Below are 25,909 nucleotides of genomic sequence, written 5' to 3' on the forward strand. Positions count from 1 at the left end.
TGTGAGAAACTCCTTTTGCTCAGCACAATATTTTTGAGATTCTTCCGTGTTGTTCAGCATTCCATTTTCTTTTTTCACTTTTTCTTTGGAACTAGTTTTAGCCTCACAAATAAGATGTAAACATAGTAAAGAGTTCCCATATGGCCCTCATCTAACTTCCCCCAATGTTAGCATCTTACATAACCACAGTACAGTTCTCAAAACCAGGGAATTTACATTATTACCGTATCATTAACTAAACTAAAAGCCTTGTTCAGATTTCATCAGTTTTCTCCGTAAAGTCTTTGGTGTTTTTTTTTTTTCCATAGTTAATGATCCAGTCCAGAATCCCATAGTGCACTTGGTGGTTATTTTCCCATAGTCTCCTCCAGTTTGTGATAGTTTTCAGGCCTTTCTAGTATTTCGTGATCTTGACAGTTTGGAGAGTGCTGGTTAGTTACATTATAGAATATACCTCAATTTGAATTTGTTTGATGTTCCTTCACGATTGAAATGTGGTTATACATCTTGGCCAGACTACTCTAGAAATTATATTGTGTCCTTCTCAGAGGATCAGATCGAGGGATCCATGTTGTCAGTGTGTCATTGTTCATGATGTTAGTTCATTCCCTTTTATTTCTGAGTAGTATTCCATTATATGAAGATGCCAGTTTGCTTATTCATTTTTCTGACGATGGATACCTGGTCTAATTTCTTGTTTTTTAACTCTTGATAATAATGCTGTGGACATTTTGTGCTCTAAAGTAAAACACCCAAGGACAAAAATTGCTGAGTCATAGAGTAGATGTATTTTTTTATTTTATAAAAAACTGCTGGATCTTTTTCAAAGTGATTTTACCATTTTGTATTCCTTCCAACAATATATGATATTCCCAACTTTTGATATTATCTGTCTTTTAAAATTTTAGTCATTCCAGTGAGTGTATTTGTTTCCCCTTTATTTATTTGTTTATATTATTTATTTATTTATTTACTTTACAATATTGTATTGGTTTTGCCATACGTCATCATGAATCCGCCACGGGTGTACACGTGTTCCCAATCCTGAACCCCTCTCCCACCTCCGTCCCCATACCATTCCTCTGGGTCATCCCAGTGCACCAGCCCCAAGCATCCTGTATCCTGCATCAAACCTAGACTGGCGATTCGTTTCTTATATGATATTATACATGTTTCAGTGCCATTCTCCCAAATCATCCCACCCTCTCCCTCTCCCACAGAGTCCAAAAGACTGTTCGATACATCTGTGTCTCGTCTCGCATACAGGGTTATCGTTACCGTCTTTCTAAATTCCATATATATGCGTTAATATACTGTATTGGTTTCCACTTTAAAAACAATTTGCTTCTCTAACTTTTGTGTTTAAATTTTCAGATTTACAAAAAAGTCAAAACTTGCGTCTATTCTTTACCTAGACTGACCAGTTGTTAACATTTTGCCATATTTACTCTGTCTCTTATGTGTATATGCATGCACATATATAGGTGCATATAAACTGCTTTTTTAGGTCCTGAGCCATTTATGAATATATTGAGGACATCATAGCTCTTAGCCACTAAATGCCATAAGTTATATTTTCCAAGAACAAGGATATTCTCCTCCATTAACACATTATCATTATTAAGCCCAAGAAATTTAACACTGTTGTAATAATATTACCTAAATACAGTCCATATTAAGCTTTTACCAGGAAAGTTTTCTATAGCTTTTTTGTTTTGTTTTCCAGTCCTGAATCACATGTTGCTTTTGGCTGTCATGGCATGACTTTAGTCCCCTCTAACCCAGAATGCTTCCCCCGTACCTTATTCTATATCTCATGACACTGATGTTTTTGAAGAGTCTGGGCCAGAAGATTTGTTACTCACAACATGAGGCTGCCAATGGATAGCCCACAGGCCAGACACACCAGGGTAGATGTATGTGTTTGGCCTGTATTGTATGTGAAAATTTGAATTTGTTACCTGTATTTAAATGTGCGATTTCAGGCAACACTGGGCTCACACTCCACATGAATGTGGACACACGAGTAGCAAGACTTCTTTTATAGTATCTGTCAGCTTGTACAGTATTCACCACCCATGGAACTATGGAACTAAGGAGCTGCTTGTTGGTGATACATTATTTTAAGTAGCAGAATGCTAAATCAGATGGAATTATGCAGCAATACAATTATCTCCTTGCCAGGCCTTCAGTCCACAATCCTGCAAAGAGAAAGTCTTTCTGTGAGTTGAAACGGGTCTTTAGTGCTCCCTAATAATCACTGGGGCTTCCCAGGTGGTGCTAGTGTTAAAGAACTGCCGGCCAATGCAGGAGACATAGAAGTTGAGGATTTGATCCCTGGGTTGGCAAGATCCCTTGGAGAAGGGCACAGCAACCCACTCTAGTAGTCTTGCCTGGACACTCCCATGGACAGAGGAGCCTGGTGGGCTGCCGTTCATAGGGTCACACAGAGTCGGACACTACTGAAGCGACTTAGCACGCATACAGGCTCGACAGCCACTGACAGAGGGATGCTGGCCCTAGACCGAGGCCACTGTATTGTTAGAACTTAATAGCACTGTTTAGATTATTTTAATATTTGTTGGTACAGTTACCTTCTGGTTATTGCAGGTGCTATTGGTAAGTAATTGTATGTATTGTATATAAATAACTATAGCAATATTAAGTGTCTGATAATAGAGCTTATTTATTAAGTACCTATTATGTGATAAATATTTTCCATAGAAAGTTGATGAGCTGGAAGCTATTTATTAAACACTTTTTTGTAATGAAGAAACAGACTCAGATTAAGTGATGTGCTTGACTAGGAAGGGCAGCTGTGCTGCTCCATGAGATAACCTCTGAAGCATCTCAGCCTGTTAGATTTGACGATCCTGTTAGATCAACACCTGTGGGAAGGTGGCGTCACCACATGACACATGATATAGTAGAGCCATGATGGCTGTACACGTGTCGTCAGGGCAGTGACAGTCTTGTGGTGTGGCTGGGTGAATAGGCACCATCGTCTAGATGCCTGTTTTCACGTAAATTGTAGAATGTTGTGGTTTTTTTTTTTTCCCAAAAACAATACTGCCTCAGAAAGCTTGGCAACTGGGCTGTGTATGTGGACATGCAAAGCTGAATGGCCACAGGAAGGCATTTGTTTCAGACCCTTAGGTTTCTGCTTGGATGTGGGGGATAGTCTGATGTGAGGACTTCTCCCATGTAGTCACCACCTGAGATAAACACAGTTAATTTTTTTCCTCATAAACATAAAGGCCATCTTTTCTTCTTGTGTGTTCCCTGCAGGAACAGCTATCCCAAGTCCTTGATGCCATGTTTGAAAGGACGGTCAAAGTTGATGAGCATGTCATTGACCAAGGAGATGATGGAGACAACTTCTATGTCATTGAACGGTAGGAGATGGTGTTTTGCAGTTGTACACCTGTACTCAGGAAGATTCGCGGTTCAGGGCAAGAGCTTTACCCTGTGCCTTGTTCAGCCCAGGCAGGACTTAGGGCCAGGTTAACAAGCTCCTCAAAGTTTGCTGCTCTCTGTCCGCAGCCTGCCCTCTCTATCTTCTGCTGTCCTGAGTCCTGAGTACAGCGCATACTTGGGTTGCCACTATCTACAATTAGGTGAGCTGTGGAAGATGCGCTTTATAAACATGTTATTTGCAAGTGTCCAAGAGAAGTAATTTCCATGACACTTTATTGTCATCCGGACCATTCAATCCTAGCCTGATTTTACACTTGAGTATATTTCCTCAACCTCCATACCTCTGGCTCCTTTTGGCTCTGTTCCAGGTTTAGGTCTGTTGGGAGACATGAAACATGAGGGTTTAACCTGCTCACCCTGGTGTGTTTTCACCTCTTGAGCTATTACTATTGGTATCATCTGGGGGACTCCCTCTGACTCCCTCTCAGTCCTGAAAAGAACACTCAACAGAGTTTAGGATCAATAGGATGTTGCTTCACCAGTATCTTCCATTAGTTAGTTTTCATTTTTTCCTTTCAAGTAATTTCACAGTTACAGAATTGTTACACAACTAGTACAAAAAATTCTTAGAAACCTAGGTTCCCTGGGTTAATGTTTTACCAGATTAGCTTTGTGTTTGAAAGTAAGTTGCAGGTGTAAGCCCTTTTATCTCCAAATATATGTATATATTTCCTAACATAGGACATTTTCTTACATAAGCAGAGACCAATCATAAAAATCAGATATTAACATTTTATACAGTACTCTCATCTACTATGCAGACCTTATTCAATTTTTTCCAATTGTTTTCCCGATTTTTAAGGGTCTTTTTATCTGTATCAAGTAGCTATACTAGATTCAACTAGTCCCTTTTCTTATTGAAGGCTTTTGCTCATTCAGAAAAATGTTCAAGAATGTATTCCTTGGATAACCTTTGGGCCCTTGATACCGTGACAAATGATTCCAATCAGAGTTAGGAAGGAAATGCTTTATTTAAAGAGGAAAGATGATACAAGTAGTACTGTCTTAAAGAGTCTGGTACTTTGATCTGTCATGCTTAGGCTTCCTCCATAGAATTCTATAAGTAGTGGCAGAAAAAAATTTTTTAAGTTGCATCACCACTTCTTTGTTTCTTGTGTAACATGTGATACCTAGTGATTTTTATCAGACAAGTGGAGGCTCTTTGTAGGAAATTTAAGAAAAAAAAAAACACAAGTGAAACAGGGAAGAAAGTAATTTTGCCCTAATTTTATCACCAGGGTATATTCTTTCTTTTTTTCTCCCTTTGCTTTACTGTTAGGTCAGATCCGTTACCCCAGATTCGGTTCAGATATCAAGACTGATCATTCCATACACACAGACTAAGAGGATGAAAAGACTGATCATTCTCGTAATGAGTGTTTTAAAGGCGAACAGGGTAGGCTCCCAAGAGGTTCAAACATGACTTAAGACAGCACAGAGAGGTGACTGGCTTGGTATTTCATGGTGTTTAGAAGGTAGAGCTGAGGTAGAGTACTCTTGTATATGGGCAGGCTCTTGTGTGATTTGGATTTCCCATCAACACCAAATGAGGGAGCATCTAGCTTTTCTTATCAACTTTCCCAGATGTGAGACAGAAGAGGAAGAAATATTGGAGTGGTAGGTCTTCAAAGCTGATAACAATCAAACATGTAAAATGTAGTTAACTCTTTATTAATTTATATATATTGCTTTCATTGACTTCATTTAAAAAATCTGTTTGAAGTGGTTTGCCATAGGATACAATATTGTTCTATGTCCTCATTTATATTGACTGCATAATATGAATATAGACATATATTTGACCTATCTTTTTGTTAGCAGATTAAATTGTGATTTTTGCTGTCATAAATATTACCTGGTGAGCATCCTTGCAGTTAAATATTTTCCAGTATCTTCCATTCTCTCCTTTAGAATACCTAGAAATGAAATTACTGTGTAAAAGGGTCTCTTCAATAATTTGTTCTGTTGTTAATATTTTGGAGAAATTTGGAAATGTTTACATTTGCTTCAGTGGTATATTGAGAGTGCCTATTTCTCCAAATGGCATCCATTGTGAATGTTTTTCTTTAGCCACTGTTAATGAACAATCAGTAGAGAGAAAATTGTATTAAAAAAATTTTTTTAATCAATTCTGTTGTAGTTTTCAACAGACTACAAAATAAAACCCAACCAGTCATTTCAATACCTGCAGGAAAAGCACTTGACAAAGTTTAGCACCTTGTCATGGTAAAAACTCAGCAAAATAGGAATAGAAGGGACTTTTATCCAACCTGATTAAAGACATTTATTTTAAAAAATCTATAGCTAACCTCATACTTAATGGTGAAAAACTGAATGTTTTCCCTTTGAGATGGAGAACCAGAGAAGCGTGTCTGCTTTCAGCTCCTCATGCAGTGTTACACTGTAGGTCCTTGCCAGTGCAGTAAAGCAGAGAGAGAGACGGGGTGAGGAGAGAAACTGACAGGAGGGAGGAAGGGCAAACAGGGTGGAAAGGAAGAGAAATAAAGCTGACATGATCCTCTAGAAAACGCCAAGTTCACTCATTGGAACTAATAAATGAGTTTAGCAAGGTCACATAATACTAAGTCAAATGCAAAAATCTATTATATTTCTATATACTAGCAAAAAAATCTGTGGGAATTCCCCCAATAACAACATTGTATATCATACATACCTTCTATTCATATATACCTGCCCATTATAAATGAAATTGTTTCTTTTTGTATTTCCAGGGGAACCTATGATATTTTAGTAACAAAAGATAATCAAACCCGCTCTGTTGGTCAGTATGACAACCATGGAAGTTTTGGAGAACTAGCTCTGATGTACAATACCCCGAGAGCTGCTACCATTGTCGCCACTTCAGAAGGCTCCCTTTGGGGACTGGTGAGTTAGAGAAATGGTTCTCCTTGCATAGCATGGTATTAATCCCCCTTACTTTGGGTCTCTGTCCTTGCTGTTGGTTCATGGTATATTTTATAGCTGATTATCTGAAAGACACTGTGGAAGGTCTTGACCAATGTGTTTTTCCATTTCCCTGAAGTGATTTGTCAACAAACTGTTTATTGCAAATTACATGGAAAAGACTGGGTCTTGTGGCCTCGCAGTTGTGTCAGCTCTTACTGCATTTTCTCTTTATATTTACATCAGACAAGCAGAGAGAGGAAGGATAACTACAGAAGAGACCAGTCTAGAAAAATAAGTGTCACTGAAAGCTCTGCCAAAAGTGTTTTCCATCTTTAACTATCCTAGGACTAACTTTTCACTAACAGATGGTATTTGACCATCTGTTTATTCGTTGGTCCATGCCAATAGTCAGTAGATTTAGATGACCAGAAAGGCTGACAGCCGTATTCTGGGAAACAGAACTTTCCCAGAATATCTTAGGCATAGACTGCTAAGGTCCTATCTTCTATTATACATGACCCACCTTGCATCCTTCAGTATCAAGCCTTCAAAATCTATAACTCTCTTCCTTCTTAAAAGGATCATCCTCTTGTATAAATTCCAGATTTCGTTTTTTAAATGTTCACTTCTGTGGTAATTTGTTTCCATTTACCCTACAAACAGAATTAAATGTATACCTTGAAATTATCAACATATTTCCTCAAATGAAATCACATTTTAAAGACATACTCAAGCACTTTATTGTGCTATACTAGTGCAGAATTAAGAATGCTCGTGAGCAGGACTTCCCTGGAAGTCCAGTGGTTAGAACTCCTTGCTTCCGCAGCAGGGGACTCAGGTTTGATTCCTAGTTCCCCCAGTGAACTAGGACCCTGACTGTGATGTGGTACAGCCACAAAAAAGGCAAAACGATTGGTCCTGAGGAATGAGTGGTACACTGGCTTAAGAAAAATACATCACACACTTGGGAACCCGGTGCTTAAAACATTCAACATAGACCAAGACAAAGGGAGGAAAATGAACTCAGTTTTAAAATACGTTGATGACAACTTCTAGTCCAGACCAAGACAGAATAGCCCCATTCCTCCCTAGTCTTCCCTCTTAAAGCTAGAAAACTCTGGATATCATACAACAGACAAACATAGGCATCCCTGAGAGAGGGAAACAAGAAGGTGCACTGGTTAGGGATTTCAGGACCTAAGGAAGGATACAACAGTGAGTTCCCCAGGTTTTCTTACTAATGCAGCATTTTTCAATAACTGAAAGAAAAGAACTGTCAACTGAAAATTCTACACCTCGAGAGAATATCCTTCAGAAATTAAGTTTCCTTCAGAAACTTTGTCACCAGCAGGCCTACCTTGAAAGAATGACTAAAGGAAGTTCTGTAAACAGAAAGGAAGTGATAAAAGGAGATTTGGAATATCAAGAATGAAGAAAGAACAACCAAAAGAGTAAACATATGGATAGACATAAAAGTCTATCCTCCTCTTTAGTTTTCTAAAATAGTTTAGATGCTTGAAGCAAAATTATGACATTGTCTTATCTGATTCTCACTGTATGTAGAGGAAATATTTCAGAGGGGCCTAAATGAAAGTTAAGCTTCTACACTTTACTCACACTTCTAAAATGTTGACACCAGTAGACCATGGTAAGTTACATATGTAAATATAATACCTAGAGCAACCGCTAAAGTAACCTGTGCAAAGAGATATACTCAAAAGCTGTACAAATCAAAAGGAATTCTACAAAGTAATTCAGGTAACCTACGGAAAGGCAAGAAAAGTGAAATAGAAGAACAGAAAAGAGAGAGGAGAACAGAAAACATTGAATAAAATGGTAGATGTAGGCCCTAACATATGATTTGTTACTATAGATGATCTAAATAGGCCAATTAAATGATAGAGACTAGTAGAATGGATTATCTTAAATGACCCAACAATATGCTATTCATAAGAAACTCACTCAAATATAATAGTATAGGTAGGTTGAAAGTAGAAGGACAGTAATAGATACACTATGCAAACATTAACCAGAAGAAGTCAGCAGAAATTAAGTTAGTATCAGATAAGTAGATTTCATGGCAGAGAAAATTACCAGAAGCAACAGACACACTAACCCTATTATTTTCATAATAATGAAAGAGTTTATCTACCAAGAAGACATAGAAGCCCTAAAGCTGTATATACCAAACAACAGAGCTTCAGAATATGTAAAGCTAATACTGACAGACTGAAAGAAAAAACAGATAAATCCACAGCTGTATTTGCAGACTTCAACACCCCTTTCTCAACAATCAATAAAACAACTAGAAAGAAAATCAGGAAGGTTATAGGATTTGGCACCACCATCAGCCAAAAGGGTCTAATTGAAATTTATAGGACATGTCATATAACAGCAGAGAATACATATTCTTTTCAAGCTCGTGAATGTTTACTGAGATAAACTACATATGTCCTGGGATATTAAAAGTTAGCAAATTCAAAAGAATTGAAATCAGACAATGTGTTCTCTAACCACAGAAACCAGAAGTCAGTAACAGAAAGATAACAGGAAAATCTCCAAATACTTGGAAATTAACCCATTCCTAAGTAATCTGAAAGTCTCAATAGAAATTTATTAAAACTGAACTGTAAACTGCTTGCCTTCTGGTTGGGATATGAGAATTAAACAGAAGGACACGGGACAAGCCATTCCCTTAGTGCCTGGCATATGTTGGGCGCTACTGAGTGGGGACATCTGCGCCCCTTGGTTGTGGGGCTGCTCCTCACCCTTTTCTTCCTGAAGCTCCCTCTCCTAAGACCCCTGCTCTGCCTTTCTAGTTCCTCGCCTTATCCTGTGCAGTCTTTCTTCCTGTTCCTGCTGTCTTAAGTGAGATTCATCTCCCTGATGCCTTAAGTGATCTTTTTAGATGTCTTTTTCTCCTGCTTTACAGTCCAAGCCCTTCCAACACTCCAGTACTTCCTTCAGGAGAGTGACCCCCAGAGTGTCCTCCACAGTGTGACTTCTCACTTGTGCCCCCCAAGGTCTTGGAAATGCCTTTTGAGGCTAAAGCAGGGAGGACCTGGTGTTGCCACTAAGTTTCTCAGATTGAATTCCGTATGGCTCAGACAGCAAAGCATCTGCCTGCAAGGCAGAAGACCTGGGTTCAATCCCTGGGTCAGGAATATCCCCTGGAGAAGGAAATGGCAACCCACTCCAGTACTCTTGCCTGGAAAATCCCATGGAGAGAGGAGCCTGGTAGGCTATAGTCCATGGGGTCGCAAACAGTCGGACATGACTGAGCGACTTCACCTTCACTTTCTTTTACTAGAGGCAAGTGCTACACTTAGTCTTTGCTCCCTCTTTGTCTTGCTTGCATGAAAGTCAGTAGAATCTTTCTCAGGGAACTTCTGCAGTCAAAGGAAAGGGTTGCATTCTTTTTCTCTTTTGAACTTCAGGGCTGTTTGCTGAGGGAGCTACCATTTCACAATAGGAGATTCCTCTTAACAGCTCCATTGGAAGCTCCCTGGAAGCTGGGGTGGTGCTTTTTTATACCCTCCACAGTCACAGGAACTGGCCTTGTTCAGCATGGGAGCTCTGGGAAGTGTGAAAGCATACATAGAAAGGTTGGAACACAGATGAGTCACTCCAAGAGCTATCAGTTGTTTTCTCTTTAGCTGGAAATACAGTTCATTGCTGCAGTTGTGGTAATCTTTGTTATGTTATTGGTGGCTCAGATGGCTAGGAATCTGCCTGCAGTGCAGAAGACCCAGGTTTGATCCCTGAGTTGGGGATCCCCTGGAGAAAGGAATGGCTACCCACTCCAGTATTCTTGCCTGGAAAATCCCGTAAACAGGGGAGCCTGGCAGGCTATAGTCCATGGGGTCTCAAAGAGGCAGACACCACTGAGCAACTAACACTTTCACTTTGTAACGTTAAAAATGGATTTAGAAATACTAGTTTTTTGACAGTGTCTACTCAGACATAAGGAAGGGAACTTCGTAACTCCCATTGTCTCAATCTTGAGTATTCTCTTTCCACAGCACCCTTGGCCTCAATTGGCCCAGAAAACACATGGAAACTGATAATGGAGTGATATTCCAAAGTACAACAGTAACATTTTAAATGATATTAGTACATCTCCAGCCTTGGACTTCAAAAAAGTAGTGGCAAGTGGTGCAGCCCATTAGAGCAATCAGGGATTGCATGGCTCTTTGCAGGCAGACAGATGGAAAACAAAATGGGGACAGAGTCTGGCTTAATGGCAGAGAGCAGACATTGTTTGTACGTCAGTTTAGGAAGGGAGGGTAGGAGTCTGCCACGTTTTACCCTAGGAGCACAGGGCACAGGAGGTGACTTCTGCAGATGGAACTTGGCATGGGATTGGGCCAGGGGACTGATGGCGTGTGAGCCGGTGAAGTCTGTTTAGACATCTCTGCTCAGCTGTCTTCTGTGTGTTTCCTCCACCCAGCTCCCACCCCATCATCAAGAATACTAAAATAGCAAACCTACACCTAAATTTGCCCTTACCCCCTTACTGTTTCTCATTCTTTCAGCCTTTAGGATGTCATTAGTGTACTTTCAAAAAAAATATTTCTATTCCTGAGAGCCCAAGGAAGAGGAAAGGTGCAATTAACTTAGGTATAAAAAACTGCCTAGCCTTGTAGGAGCCTAAGCAGTTAACATTCTCCTGGCTGCATGTCCCTCCCCATACATGCATACATGTATTTGAGAAGTACCTGACCATAACTCTGGTTAACTGTCTCGAGTTTGAATCCTTGACTTGCTGGGGTCAAGATATGTTTCACATGCCTGCCTTCCATCTTGAGTTTCCTACTTTCTCTCTCCATTAATTTATAAAACCTACCTCTCCTTCGGATACCAGACAAATTTATATTTTTGCAACAAAATTTTCCTTGATCACTCCAGGCTATTGTGAATGCACTCTCTCTTCAGAATTCTTATAGGACTTGCTTTGTCTCTATAGTTCATCTAGCAAATTTCATATGCAGTCTTGGAACTGTGGTTTTTTTTATTCCTATAAATTTTGTACTGCTTCCCCATTGAGATTATAAAGTCCTTGAGGGCAAGAACCGTCTTACTGTTTTAATCTGCTTTTTTTTTTTTGAAGGTGTATCTTTTCACCTTGAACAGTGACTGTGAGCTTTTTAAATTTTTTATTTTATTTATGACCCATAGGTGGCACTCATTGAGTACTTGACAGCAAGTGACAACATGAGACATTTGTCTTGTCCAGGCTGCAGATCTTTTTCTTCCAGTGATGACTCAAATTGAAATATCATTAAACACTCAGTTGATCCAGTACCTTCCAAAGACCTCTGATCTTTGCTGTGGCACAGTTTCAATTAAATGACAGATACTCTCTTATACGAGCACTCACCAGAATTTTCATATTCTTTCTTACAGGACCGTGTGACATTTAGAAGAATCATAGTGAAAAACAATGCAAAAAAGAGGAAGATGTTTGAATCATTTATTGAATCTGTGCCGCTTCTTAAATCACTAGAGGTAAAGCCTATTTTAATATGAGTCTGTATATGGGGACTTAAGAAAAGCTGTTAAACCAATTCTCTTGTTAGGTTTCTTAATTCATACTACTCTAGCCCATTTCAATGTTGTATAGATACTGTCAGTATTTGTGACTTTAATTTAAGGTCTTTTCCTTAGAATTTGTGTGTTCATTGTTTCAGGTATCAGAACGAATGAAGATCGTGGATGTAATAGGAGAAAAGGTCTATAAGGATGGAGAGCGCATAATCACTCAGGTGAGTGGGGAGCTCGGGCACCTCCTTTCTCGGAAGTCACCTCCTGAAGGACTAGCGCGTCATTTGTCCACTCATCCTGGGGAGCTCATGTTGCGAGGTGCTCAGGCACACTTGCTGCAGAATCTTCTGAAGCCCATCGATGTTCACCTCTGGCCTCTGTTCACCTTTCCTTGGCTTCTGGTTTTGTTCTTTTGGATATCACTTTCTTTTAACCCTGAGTAAGCCTCCTTCATCACTGTTAAAACCTGGAGGTCAGAGAGTTGTGTACTTTCTTTCTCTGGCCCAAAGTGTCTCTTAGCTAACCTAATACACAGCAGTCTTCAGTGATTGACCAGATTTGTAAGGTGCCTTTAGTGTTTCCTTTGTACCCTTCTGTCATGTTACTTCAGGTACTGTAAGGATCACCACACAGTGGACTTGAACATTATGATGAGTGCTGTGTAATAATTTTCCTTATCTACTGTGTTTGCTTTTTTAATTATATGTAAAAGATATTATGGTCGGCTTCGCTGGTGGCTCAGAGGGTAAACCGTTTGCCTGCAATGCAGGAGACGGGGGTTCGATCCCTGGGTCGGGAAGATCCCCTGGAGAAGGCAGTGGCACCCCACTCCAGTACGCTTGCCTGGAAAGTCCCATAGACTGAGAAGCCTGGTAGGCTACAGTCCATGGGGTCGCAAAGAGTCAGACACGACTGAGCGACTTCACTTCCCTTCACTTCAAAAGGTATTATAGATTTTTCCATTTTATATTTCCATTTCCATATTGTAAACTTCTCTGTGAGTGGTTCTGGCAAGATCACTGGGAAGAGGACTTCCCTGGCAGTCCAGTGGTTAGGACTCCATGCTTCGACTGCAAGAGTCACGAGTTAAATCCCTGGTCAGGCTGGGAGCGAAGATCTCACAAGCCACACACTGAAGCCAAAAAAACTTTTTAATTAAAAAAACAAAAGGAGCACTGGGGAGATGTCTGGTTGGTCTGGGTTGAGGAATGTGCCCTCCTTGAACCTTAACTTGGGGCTAGAAGGAAGACTCAGAGTGGACAAACCTAAATCCCCAGACCACCCTTGGGGCCTGGAGGTGGAGTTGACCCAACCAGTGCCACAGAAATTAATCAGACTGATGGCAGAAGGAGAGAGAGATGCTCCCAGAGAAAAAGGACTAATGAATAAATGGTGTCTAAGTGGCATCTCCAAATGCCTTTGTTTTCCAGATAGCCCCACTGTTAATAATTCCTTTAATTAGAAGTTGGTTTGATTCAGTATTTGTTAAGATAGACAAGTAGGACCAGATTTAAGTGCTGTAATGAGAGGGGAAAGAATGACACTGAGAATGTAGAGGAGGAAGCATTCCATATGGTTTCATAGAGGAACCAACCTTTGAACTAAGCTGAAAGAACGAGTGCATTTTCAGCAGTTGGGGTCAGGGAAAGATCTTCCAGGGCAAGAGAACAGTATAAGCAAAGGGCGTGGATGTGAGCTGTGTTCCAGGCCAGGTGTCCTGGTATGGGAAGAACGTGCAGCTGAGTTGCCGAGATGGAATGTGTTGACTTGGCCACATTTGTTTCTGAACCTGCAGCACTTTAATTTACCTCCAGAGGACCTCTACTTTGTCCTGAAAGCCCCAGGCCTTCAGGAGGTATATCAAGAGGTATAAAAACACTGAGGTATCCCACAGTGTTTTCTGGGATATGTGTGTTCTTGAAGTTAGGAGTGCTAGGTGGTAGTGCAGAATGGCCACAAATTAAGATGATACCCACTTTATAGACCCCTTTTACCAGTGTCTCTTGACCAAGACTTCTCTAAGGACTAGCAGTATTAGCATTATATCAGAATGTTAGAAATTGTTAGGAATTATGGTTCCTGGGCCCCATGCCAGACCAACTGCAAAAACCAGACTTTATGTTGTTTTGTTTGTCTCCTTGTTTGTTTGGTCAGCTTTGTTACCCTGTATTTGACATACAATAAAATTACCAAGTTCAAGTATACAATTTGAGAGTTTTATAACCACCCCTATAATCATAGTGTAGAGCTTTTCTAATCACCTCAAAAAGCTGCTTGTTTGTATTTTAAGTAAATCCCCTCACCCACCCCCTTATTCCTGAAAACCACTGATCTGCTTTCTATCACTTTAGAAATTCCTTTTCTAGAATCTCACACAAATGAAACCATATAATGTGTAGTTTTTTTGTGTCTGACTTATTTCTCTTAGCATAATGTTTCTGAGGTTTATCTATGTTGTATGTTTCAGAGGATTATTCCTTTTTGTTGGAGAATAGTATTCCATTATACAGATGTACCATAACTTGTCTTTCCACCCACCAGTTGAGAACCATTTGGGGTCTTTCCAAATTTTGGCAGTTATGAATAAAGCTGCAATAAGCATTCACATACAAGTCTTTGCATGGATATATGTTTTTATGGAATTGCTGAGTCACATGGTAAACATTTGTTTCACAGGTTGCTAAAATGTTTTTTAAGATGTCTGTACCACTGTGCATTCCCCCAACAGTGTTCAAGAGTTCCCGTTGCTGTGCGTCCACATCAGCACTTAGTACCGGGTCTTTAATGTTAGCCATCCTAGAGTGAATATCTCATTTTGGTTTTATTTTACATCTACCTAATGTCTAATGATGGTGAACATCTTTTCCTGTGATTGCTTTTCATCCGTATGTTTTCTTTGGTGAAGTACACCTTTTGCCCTATTTTAAATTAGGTCATTCGGCTTCTTAATATATTGAGTGGTAAGAATTCTTTAAAAAAAAAAGATTTATCCATTGATTTATGGCTGTGCTGGGGCTCATTGCTGCATGCAGCCCTGCTGCCGTTGCAGAGGCTACTCCCTAAATGTGGTGCCCTGGCTGCTCACTGCAGAGCACCGGCTCTGGATCACTGGCTCGGTAGTTGTGGCCCGTGGGCTTAGTCGCAGCTTGTGGGGTTCCCTAACCAGGGATTGAATCTGTGTCCCCTGCATTGGCAAGTGAATTTTTTACCACTGAGCCGCCAAGGAGTCCCCTGCGTTGTAAGAATTATTTTTGTACTCTGAGAACAAATCCTTTACCAGGCCAACGATTTGAAAATATTTCTCCCAGAATGTGGCTGTGAGGCTTGGCTCTTCATTTTATTAGTAATACCTTAAAAAGCAACAGTTTTAAATTTTGGCAAGTCCAGTTTGTCCTTTTTTTCCTCTTATAATTCACTCTGTTTGTGTCCTACTTAAAAAAAAAGTTTGCATAATCAATAAGATTTTCTCTTATTTAACTTCTAGGCAAGTACTGTTCAGTAGAAATATTATGTGAGCCCCAAACAATTTAAAATATTTTAGTAGCCAAATTAAAAAAAAAAAAAAGGTGAACTTTAATTTTAATAGGGTATTTTAACTTACTATATCTAAAATATTACATTTCAACATCTAAGTGATATAACAATTTAATAATGAGATATTTTACATTTGGAGGATATTCAGTCTTTAAAATTCAACATATATTTTACACTTACAGCACCTGTGAATTTATACAAGCCACAGTTCAGGTGCCCAGTAGTGACATGTGACTAGTGGCTCCTATACTGAACCATGCAATTCTAGTCTCATAGTTTTAGATCTTACATTTAGATCTGTGATCCATTTTGAATTAATTACAAGAGAGAGAAGATTAGAGCTTTTCATATGGATGTCCAGTTACTTCAGCACCATTTTCCTATTCCGTTGCCTGGACACTTGCAATGAGAATCAGTCGCCCATATATGTTTGGGTCTGTGTCTGATCTCTTTTGTTCCACTGATCTATGCCTGTCTCTCAGTTAATGCTATGTTGTCTTGATTACAATCGCTTTATATAGTAAATCTTTCAATCAGGTAGTTTAAAGCCCTCCAAATTTTCTGTTCTTTGTCTTAATTATTTTGTCTGTGCTATGCTCTTTGCATTTCTGTATACATTTTACAACCAGCTTATCAACTTCTACCAAAAAAAACTGCTGAGCTTTTTTATTGGGATTACATAAGTTGAATCTATAGATAAGTTTGGGGAGTAGTTGACATCTTAATAGTGAGTCTTTTGTGACTCTCTCAGCCTATTGAAAGTGATGCTGTTCGCACTTATCTTTTCCCAAACTGTTAATACTTGCAGTGAGCCTTCACAAACATTTACCCTGGCAGAGCCAGCGCCATAGCTGGACCAGCCCTTCTGGTTCTTATTATGACTGCAAGATGCACCTTGAGCAACAGCCATCTGGGAACTTTGAAAAAAACAAGGTTTATTACTCACAGGTCCTGAGGGGCAGGCCCAGAGCCACACAGTGAGTTCACAGGGGAAAGTCCATCCATGCGCACGTACTGACCTGGAATTGCCTTTACTGGGGATGACGGTGCTTGTGGTGCCCAGGGTTGTGTAGGTTTACTCCTTATTGGTATACCTGAAACATAATATCTTCCCTGGTGGCTCAGACGGTAAAGAGTCTGCAATGCGGGAGACCCGGGTTTGATCCCTGGGTTGGGAAGATACTCTGGAGAAGGAAACGACAACCCACTCCAGTATTCTTGCCTGGAAAATCCCATGGACAGAGGGGCCTGGCGGGCTACAGTCCACGGGGTCACAAAGAATCAGACACGACTGAGCGACTAACACACACAAACAAAAGAGTAGGAATTTGGGCACAAGAATGTAAAAGGGGTCACTCAGGCAGTTTTCATGTGTTCTAGGGGTGGTTACACAGGTGTGTGCAAGTGTAAAAATTCATCAGGCTGCAGCATTGAAATGAGCACTTTAAATTATGATTGTTGTATATCTTTCTCAACAAAGGGCTCAGACACCGCCCTTCACCACTTCTCACTTCTACAGTTCTTCTCTACCACTCACTACTCTCTTCTTGGTCACCAGGGTTTCCATACATTTGACTATTACTCTTGACCTCCCGGCAACACTGAACACTGGTAATCACATCTTCCTTTATGAAACTCCCTGCTTGGACCTAGAAATGATTTTCCCTCTTGGTGGCCCTGTGTCTGGCTCCTCTTTAGTTTCCTTCATGGCTTCCCATCCTTCATCAACTTATATCCTAAAGTTTTATATCCTATTTGTATTACACAAATAGAACTTATTGGTGATTTGGTTATGCTTATTGGTGATTTGGATGTAGGGTCGATTCAGTCGCTCAGTCGTGTCTGACTCTTTGCAACCCTATGGCCTGCAGCTTGCGAGGTTTCTCTGTCTATCACCAGTTTCCGGAGCTTGCGCAAACTCATGTCCATCGATTTGGTGATGCCATCCAACAGTCTTGTCCTCAGTTGTCCCCTTCTCCTCCTGCCTTCAATCTTTCCCAGCATCAGGGTCTTTTCCAAGGAGTCAGTTCTTCCCATCAGGTGGCCACAATATTGGAGCTTCCACTTCAGCATCAGTCCTCCCAATGAATATTCAGGACTGATTTCCTTTAGGATTGACTGGTTTGATCTAGCAAACTAAAGGATGGTTTGATCTATCTAGGTATGCAGGGTACCTACCCAACATAGCAACACAGAAATCCACAGACAGCCCCTTATAAGGCTATGGAGCAGTGATTATTATGTGGTGACCTAGGACTAGATTAACTCAGGAATGTCAGCCTGAGCTGTGTGTGGTCCCTGTGTGATGCATGAAGGACATGAAGTCTTATGGAGACATAAAACCTGTCACATGGAATGATAGCGCATGATTAGTATTGGATTATTCAGTGTAGATGGCCTTTGCTTCAGAAGTTAGGTGAGAAGCCAGAGACTGATGTGTGCCTGAGAGCCTCCTCTTCCATAGCTGCTTGCCTGCCTCTCACCTCCTTCCAAGCTTCGCTCACATCTCACCTTCTCACTGAGGTGCTCCTGTATGCTACGTAACATCTCTTCCCTCACCACTCCAGATCCCACATTCCCTGCTCTACTTTTTTCCTATGGCCCTTATTGCCTTCCAGTACAGCAGCATAATTTACTGATTCATTATGTTGGTCATTTACAGTTTGTTTACTCTACCAGACTATAATTTCCACAAGGGTAGGGATATTGTTTATCCACTGATTTATCTCTCACGGCACATAATAATTATTTGTTGAATTACCTGAATAACTGGTTCAGCTAAGTGGTTTAACATCAAAACAAGCAAAGCCAAGCCTGAGGCTTATAAGAGTGACATCAGCCCCCATGAAGGCACCTGCCTCACCAAGGTGGTGCTTTCTCCAGCTCCACGCTGTCCTCTGGATTTGATGGTGGAGATCATCGCTGGGCTTCATGACCCAGGGTTAGCCAGGAGTCACCTTGATACTGCCTGCAGCTGACTTGGCTACTTACCCCTTATCATAGGTCTCGTTAGCTGACCAACATGAGCTATAAGAATACGATCTGTGCAGTTGTCAGCCTGGGTATATTCACGGAGACAGATGGGAATATTCCATGTTAGGAAGGAGAGATGTTTGTCAGTCGTAGTTGGACTGACATCAGGATCCTCCTGTTTTTGTTCTGAATTTGTTAGCCATCAATTGGTTTGTAGGTTTGGAAAATAATAAAATTGGAGCTCAGGCAATGTGAAGATTGTCTATTTCTGTATCCTTCAGTACATATGTATGGCTCTGACCTCCCCTCCTCTCCCTTTTCAGGGTGAAAAGGCTGATAGCTTTTACATTATAGAGTCTGGTGAAGTGAGCATCTTGATCAAAAGCAAGGTGAGTTTATGTGTGATGATGTGGGTTGTTCCAGGGGAGATACAGATGCCAGGTGTATGCACAGAATGTAACTGTTTACTTTAATAGTGTGAAGTGTGTTTCATGTGCCAGAATCATAATTGTTATGTGAGATATGTGACTGACAGAGACCAGGATTTAACCCCACTCATTGATAAAGATTTAGTATATATATCTTTTTTGTTGCTTTTACCTCTGTTATGTAATTAAGGATATGAGAAGTAGTGGCCTATAAATCAATAAGGAAAAGGGTAAGTACCCTAATAGAAAATGGGAAGATTATTGAATATATAACAAAGAATACATTGTGAGTGTTGGTTATGAAAAAGCTTCCTTTTTAGCATGCTAGAAAGGGAGTCTCTAGGGCAGTTATTATTGTGGCCATTTGATGGATATGGAGACCTAGCAAACACAATGACCTGGAAAGAGTGGAAAGAGTGATTCTTAGGATAAATTCATCATCATTAGATATTGTTTCAGTTTTTTTTAAGAGTAAATAATTTTTAAAAATACTGACTTACTATATGATACTAAATCAACTTAGTGTGAAACCTTTTACAGAATATTTTTTGTAAAAGTTAAGTGTGGAGAAAGAGGACTTCCCCAGTGACTCAGTGGTAAAGAATCTGCTGGCCACTGCAAGAGATGCGAGGTGGATCCCTGGATCAGGAAAATCCCCTGGAGAAGGAAATGGCAGTATTCTTGCCTGAAAAATCCTGTAGACAGAGGAGCTTGGCAGGCTACAGTCCATGGGATCGCAGAGAGTCGGACATGAGTGAGCAACTAAACAGCAACAATGGAGAAAGAAAAATATGATTACTGCCTATAAGATGGCTTGATTCCTAATTAAAATTTTTTTACTTATAGTTTTTGGACTACTGATATATGTTTGTACATTTCTCATATTTATTGACACCTACTGATCACAGCATAGTATTGTGTTTGTAGGTCCAACAGCACTGTGGCACTGGACTGGGAAAGAAGGCAAGCTTGTCAGAGATTCAGTCTTGTTCTCTGCCCAGACCTACCGAATCAGAATCTGCATTATATCAAAACCTACAGGGGGCTCGTGTTCACAATACAGTGGGATAAATGCTTTTCTAGAGAAGGGATTAGGCGGACATGAGCATGTCTGGAGTCCCAGAGAATACGACAGACACTGGAGAGAGAGCATTGGCTCGGAAGGGCTAGATCAGCTTCAGAGCAAACAGGTCAGGGCAGAAGTGTGGAAGGAGGGAAAATCAAACCATGAGCATGGTGCTTTTATTTATTTTGCTAAATTAACCTTCAAAAAGTTATTTATCTGCCCCTGCCATAAAGTGGCTCTTACAGGTTGAAACTAATTCTTACTAATAAGTTATAAGTATTTTTTTATTTGAACAAGTTATTGCTTAGCTTAGCAGATAGATTTGTTAAAAAAAAAAACTAGATAGTAAGTAAAATATAGTACATTATTCTCCGTAATTCAAAAAGCACAAAATATAACCTGTTTGATTTCTTAAACTATCATTTTAAAATTCAAACTACTATAAAAATTTTTTAGTTACTTAACTCTTCTGCACAAATGTAGTGGGACCACTAGTTTAAGATGCAGATAGAACATAAAAATGAAATTGTTCTCTGTAATGTATTGTCTGAGTCCTGCTGGGCCTTAAGTCAGAAAGAAGTAGCTCTGGATGTGACTCTAACCAAGAGAAGCATTGGCATTATTTAGGAAGAATTAGCCAAAGACCTTGTCTTTTCCCTTGTGTCTCAGAAGTCAGCATCTACCAAATGGATTGCATTCATATATATATTGAAATGTACATGTAATATATTAATATTCCATACATTTAATATATGGAATATTAATTGTATAATATTGTATGTTGGTTTATATACTGTATTACATTAATATGTGATATTAGTATATAATATATATACTACAATAATATTTATATATATATACGCACACCTCACCTCTTGGTAAAAGCCAGCTCCTTTGGTTAAACCAGGCCCTGGGGAGTAGCCCATGCAGTTTACGCAGTGTAGTCAGTCTCTGCAACACGAATCTCTAGGTAATAGTGGCAAGTGTACTGAGAAGGGACCACAAGGGTGTGCAACTGGACGTGTCTACTTGTGATTCTGGAATCAGTCGTGTTCTCTACCTGTTCTAGACTAAAGTCAACAAGGATGGTGAGAACCAGGAGGTCGAGATTGCGCGCTGCCACAAGGGGCAGTACTTTGGAGAGCTTGCACTGGTCACCAACAAACCCAGAGCTGCTTCGGCTTATGCAGTGGGAGATGTGAAATGCTTAGGTAAGAAAGATGCTTTGTGCGTTAATCTTTTTTCCCTAATATGCAGTATTTTTTCCCCATCAACACGCCTTGACTTACTCCACCAGTTCTCACATCTAGGCTTGCACAGTTTGTGTGACCAACTAGAAATGGGTGAATGTGTTCTTTTAGCAAACATTCGTGAGCACTGACAATAGCCTGTGAATGAGACAGACATAGAAGCCCCCAGCCTGTGTGGAAAGAGCAGAGATGGAGACTGGTATCCAGGGCTGTGTGGGGACAGAGAGAATGGGTGCTGCCTCCACATAACACCCCGTCTTTTTCAAGTGTCCAGTGTCCAGTAGTCTGATTCCTCCGACAGGAATGGACATGTTTAAGAAAAGGTTTACGTGAGGGAAGCGACTTTGACTTGCTTGTGTGGAGAACTCATCCTCTCCCTCACCTCTTTCTAACAATACAGTTATGGATGTGCAAGCGTTCGAGAGGCTGCTGGGGCCCTGCATGGACATCATGAAGAGGAACATCTCGCACTATGAGGAACAGCTGGTGAAGATGTTTGGCTCCAGCATGGATCTGATCGATCCCGGGCAGTAGGTGTGCCACACCCCAGAGCCTTCTCAGTGTGACACCAGAAACTTCCGGTCAGCCACAGAACACAAACAGAAGACACGACAGAACCGTTCCTGCTGTTGCCACCACCGCTGCCATCACCATGGCCGTGGGCACTTAGAAAACTTGAAAGTCAGCACTAAAGGATGGGAGAGGTTCCACCCACACCTCCACTTTGCTTCTGAAAGTCCATTGTTAGACCACTCGTCACGTTCACTCCAACCCAGTCTTCACATCTTTGGTTCCAAATGGCATGTCTCTCCAACAATTTAAGTGCCTGATACAAAGTCCAAAGTGTAAACATCTTCCTTTCCTCTCTTGCTGCTACTATGGCTTTTGAAAGTACTGTAGACGCCCTCCCCCAACCTCTCTCAAGGAGGGACATGTTGTAGCCTTCCGTCTCCTCATCTGTCTTTGGAGAAAGTCAACATTTGTTCACAACTGTAGCCTTTTTGGTTGTACCGTTTAAAGTGGTGGCAGATACGATGGAGGTCTGTGGGCCTGTGGCACTGTACTGTCTGCTGACAGTGGCACACGACAGCTGTCCCCCAATTCTTGGTGATGCTTAGGGAGAGGTCCTGCCCAGGGCCCAGCAGGTCAGCACCCCAGAGCTCACTGATCGGTCAGCAGAATCCACGTCAGAGCAGAAAACTGGGGTTTGGCACATTCTTCAGGTAGCAGAGAGCCAGGGAAGGTTTTCTGGGTTGGGGGTTGTGTTTTCTTTTGTTTTAGTACATTTCTTTTTGTTTTGTTTAATCTCTGTGCAGTGTGCATGAGTGGACTGCTGTCCATCTATGAGGAGTCGAGGTCTGGGACTGCCACTGCTCTATCTGACCTAAGTATGTTCCCAGGCCACTCCTGCCTGTCTCATTTCCAGTCGCTTCTCCCAGCTGATGGCAGTGTGCTGGCAAAGCCCTTCCCTTCTACTCCAGAGTGGTTATGTAGCTTTGCTGTTGAACCATCAGTTTTTAAACTCTTTAAAGAAAAAGCAGCTATCTTTGTGGAAAAAAAAATTTTTTCCCTGTATTTAGAGAATTCCCCTTGCACATACTCCTTTATATCAGTTTGTCAGCTGACTCAAGCATTCATCCTAAAGATCAACTCTTTTTGTTTAAAAAAAATTGGTATCGTGTACAATTTCATAGAATTACTGCAAAGACCTTTCTAATTAAGATGTTGGGATATTTGGGGTTCCAGTTGTTAATCCCATAGGAAAGTAACTTAGCTTTTTTTAACCTTTTGATTATATCAGGTAGAGTTCTGATGAATTATCATAATTAACTAGATATATTTGAGAATGAAATTTTTTTCTTCAGAATGACCTAGAATCAGATGTTATAAGAGATCCTAAGAGCAGTGTGACATTTACCTAAAGATAAGTTTGGATGTCATAGCCACGTTTATATTAAATCAAGAGGCCCTTTCTGATAGGAATTTTTTAAACTTCTATATCTCAGTGAATCCCTGGGAGATTAACATGCTGGGTCTCAAGTCATCCCTGTTGTAGACGGCGATGGAGCCCATGCAGTCACCATTGCCCTCTTAAACCAGGCTGTCTGCTTTTGCTGCAGACAGTATAGTTGAGAGATCTTTAGAGCAGCAGCTCATCATCGCCTTGCTCGGTTCTCCCTTTTCCTTGTTCTCCATGAAGTGAAAGCAGAAAGACTCTCAGTCGGCAGCCTGCGTTGCAGCTCTCAGAATTGGGAAAGGTTGTAACTAATACTCCAAAACCGGCAGCTAGCACTGGGAAAGCCTGTGTGGTTTCTCCCCATGATTTTCCAAGGTTCTTCTTTTGTATGGCATTGCTTTATTATCACATAAATTAAGAAACCAGACACTGCACTTTAGCAGACAAGAGCCATACCTGTCTCTCACGCAGGTAACAGGTACATTGGGCTTCAGGAGTGACACAGAGATCTCGTCCCCAGATTGTGTAAGGACTCCGTGTGAACACGTGCCCCCTTACACCGCCCCACCCTATCCCCATGCCAGCATTAGTTAGGGCCAGCTGTGAATTCCGAGCCAGTCACTCCTGCAGGCTGCTAGGGGTAGGACTTCTCATCCTGCCCTCTTTCACATCCCAGTTCAGTCTTCCCCATCATAGAAGCTCTGTGACACCCCCAGCATACTGACGGTTTCTGTTTTACAAAGTAGCATTCATCAGGTTTAAGTCTTCCTGCTCTAACTGTGGATGGCCATATGGATCATCAGTCCAGACCCTCACTGCCTGTAGGGCCCCTTGAGGGTCTGGCTTGAGGAAGGGAATCAAGGGACCAGTGTGAGTGAAAAGGACACAGCTGTTACCAAGGCACCCAGAGCCTGACAGTGTTCCAGCTTTTCCTTACAGCACGGGGAGTCGAAGGCAGCAGACCAGGTTCAACTCTGGACTCTGCTGTCCGCACCGTGCTGTGCAAGCCCTGTGCTGAGAGCTGAGCCTCACAGGGCGGAGCACCTATTGGGAAGAGATCTTTCTGATCATTGTTTTATATCGTTCTCTTCTAGGATGGGTTAGAACTTCATGCCCTCCGTTCTGGCTTTGCTTTTGATTTTGCGTGGTGGAGGTTGTTCCTGAGAGCCTTGAGGTCTAACCTGCAGTATTATTTTTCCCACTGGCCCCACTTTATCACACCCCCCTCGCCCTCTTCTTTTGGTTGTATTCTCTGAAGGAAGGGTTCATCTTTCCTGTCCTCTTAATCCGTCATCCTTATATACAAATGTGTCATGTATGATTGCAGTAGACCCTCAGAAATCCGGGTGGAGCTTTTCTTTGAACGGTTTAATGAGTGAATTCAGCAGCGAAGTGTCAAGAGCTGATTCCCCAGCTAGGAGAGGTACTGTTCATCCTCTTACTTCCCAGATTCTCTAGTCAGAATGGTCAGTGAGGTGCCACTGGCACCCAGCCGTCCCTGGACACACAGCATCTCCATGCCTGTCATAGTGTACAAGCAATCCTCTCATTTATGGAAATTAAAAGAGCATTTTTGCACAGAGCAAAAGGAGAAAGACCATGAATGTCATCTTTTATATTTTGTTTTCAGTTGGCCAATGTTGGAATTTTTGTTCTTGACATGCACTTGTAAACCAATCTCGCCAAGATGCAAGTTGTTTTGGCTTTTCACTACAATTACCTCTTGTTCCTCCTGTCTTGACTGCTGACGTTGCTCAATGTTTCTAATGTCTATTTTATGGGAAGCAGCCTTCCCGTGGGTTTCCTTTTACACACTGCAGGGCTATCTTTATACTTCAAGAAAAAAAATAAAAGGAGAAAACTGTCACCAAACTCATGGGGGATTTGCAGAAAACCATTTAGGCCACCTTGAGTGAAAGGTAGATTCCTCATTGTTTTCCTGAACTCATTGTAGTAAAAGAAATCTAATTCAGCATTATTGTGCTACCTCAAAGGTAAAAATGTTGTAAGGTCTTTTTGGTCCTGAGTTCTACATGTAGTGTTTGAAATGTTTTTCAATTGGAATTATTTTTAAATCATGGGGGAGAATCTTATTTTAACCTGTTTTACACTTGTATTTTAATCTCTGAAGAATAAGTGATTAGCAAGTAATCAATTCTTGCTCTGTAGTATTGAACATATACTTAAAATCATTGTTTGCCATAAAGAAGGTTGGGTTTTTTAAAAGGAAACTCTAGGGCTCGGCTTTGCTCTTGATTAATAAAGGCTGACAAATCACGTCTGAATCTTTGGTGCAGCCTGTGTTCTGTTTTTGTCCTCTCATTTCAGGACCCTAGGCCATCACAGCATTCATCTGGCAGATACATTATTGAGATTGGGGTGTGAGCTCTTAAAAATTAGAAAGGAGGGGAATTCCCTTGTGGTTTAGTGGTTAGGACTCAGTGCTTCCACTGCAGGGGGCACAGGTTCAATCCCTGAGCAGGAAACTAAGATCCTGCAGCCAAAAAGGGAGGCAGGTAGAAAGAGAGATTATAGAGAATTGGCTCACACAGCTATGGAAACAGGCAAGTCCCTAGATATGCAGGGCGAGTTGGCAAGTTGTAGACCTAAAAATGCTGATAGTTCAATTCCAGGCTGAGTCTGAAGACCTGAGAACTGAGAGTCAATAGCATTGTTCTCATGCACAGACTAGCAGGTTAAAGACTCAGGAGGAGACGACATCCCAGTATGAAGGCAGTCAGGCAGGATAATTCTCTCTTTCTTGGGAGAGCCA

The 25,909-nt window shown here is 41.0% G+C and overlaps 1 protein-coding gene across 3 annotated transcripts in view; it reads left to right on the forward strand.

Annotated features, from left to right (window-relative positions):
- The window catches only part of PRKAR2A (protein kinase cAMP-dependent type II regulatory subunit alpha), a 64,575-nt gene extending 39,154 nt beyond the window's left edge, over positions 1-25,421 (forward strand). For 2 of the 3 annotated variants that reach the window (XM_068982935.1, XM_068982937.1), the window contains 7 exons: positions 3,289-3,395; positions 6,210-6,363; positions 11,791-11,892; positions 12,075-12,149; positions 18,759-18,824; positions 20,999-21,140; positions 21,580-25,421. In XM_068982935.1, coding sequence (XP_068839036.1) covers positions 3,289-3,395; positions 6,210-6,363; positions 11,791-11,892; positions 12,075-12,149; positions 18,759-18,824; positions 20,999-21,140; positions 21,580-21,713 — 780 coding nt within the window. In that variant the 3' untranslated portion in view covers positions 21,714-25,421. The remainder of the gene's footprint in view (positions 1-3,288; positions 3,396-6,209; positions 6,364-11,790; positions 11,893-12,074; positions 12,150-18,758; positions 18,825-20,998; positions 21,141-21,579) is intronic. The other variant, XM_068982936.1, reaches the window with a different exon arrangement.
- Positions 25,422-25,909: the final 488 nt, after the last annotated feature.

Source organism: Capricornis sumatraensis, chromosome 10 (genome assembly GCF_032405125.1).
Source record: "Capricornis sumatraensis isolate serow.1 chromosome 10, serow.2, whole genome shotgun sequence".
Taxonomy (NCBI): domain Eukaryota; kingdom Metazoa; phylum Chordata; class Mammalia; order Artiodactyla; family Bovidae; genus Capricornis; species Capricornis sumatraensis.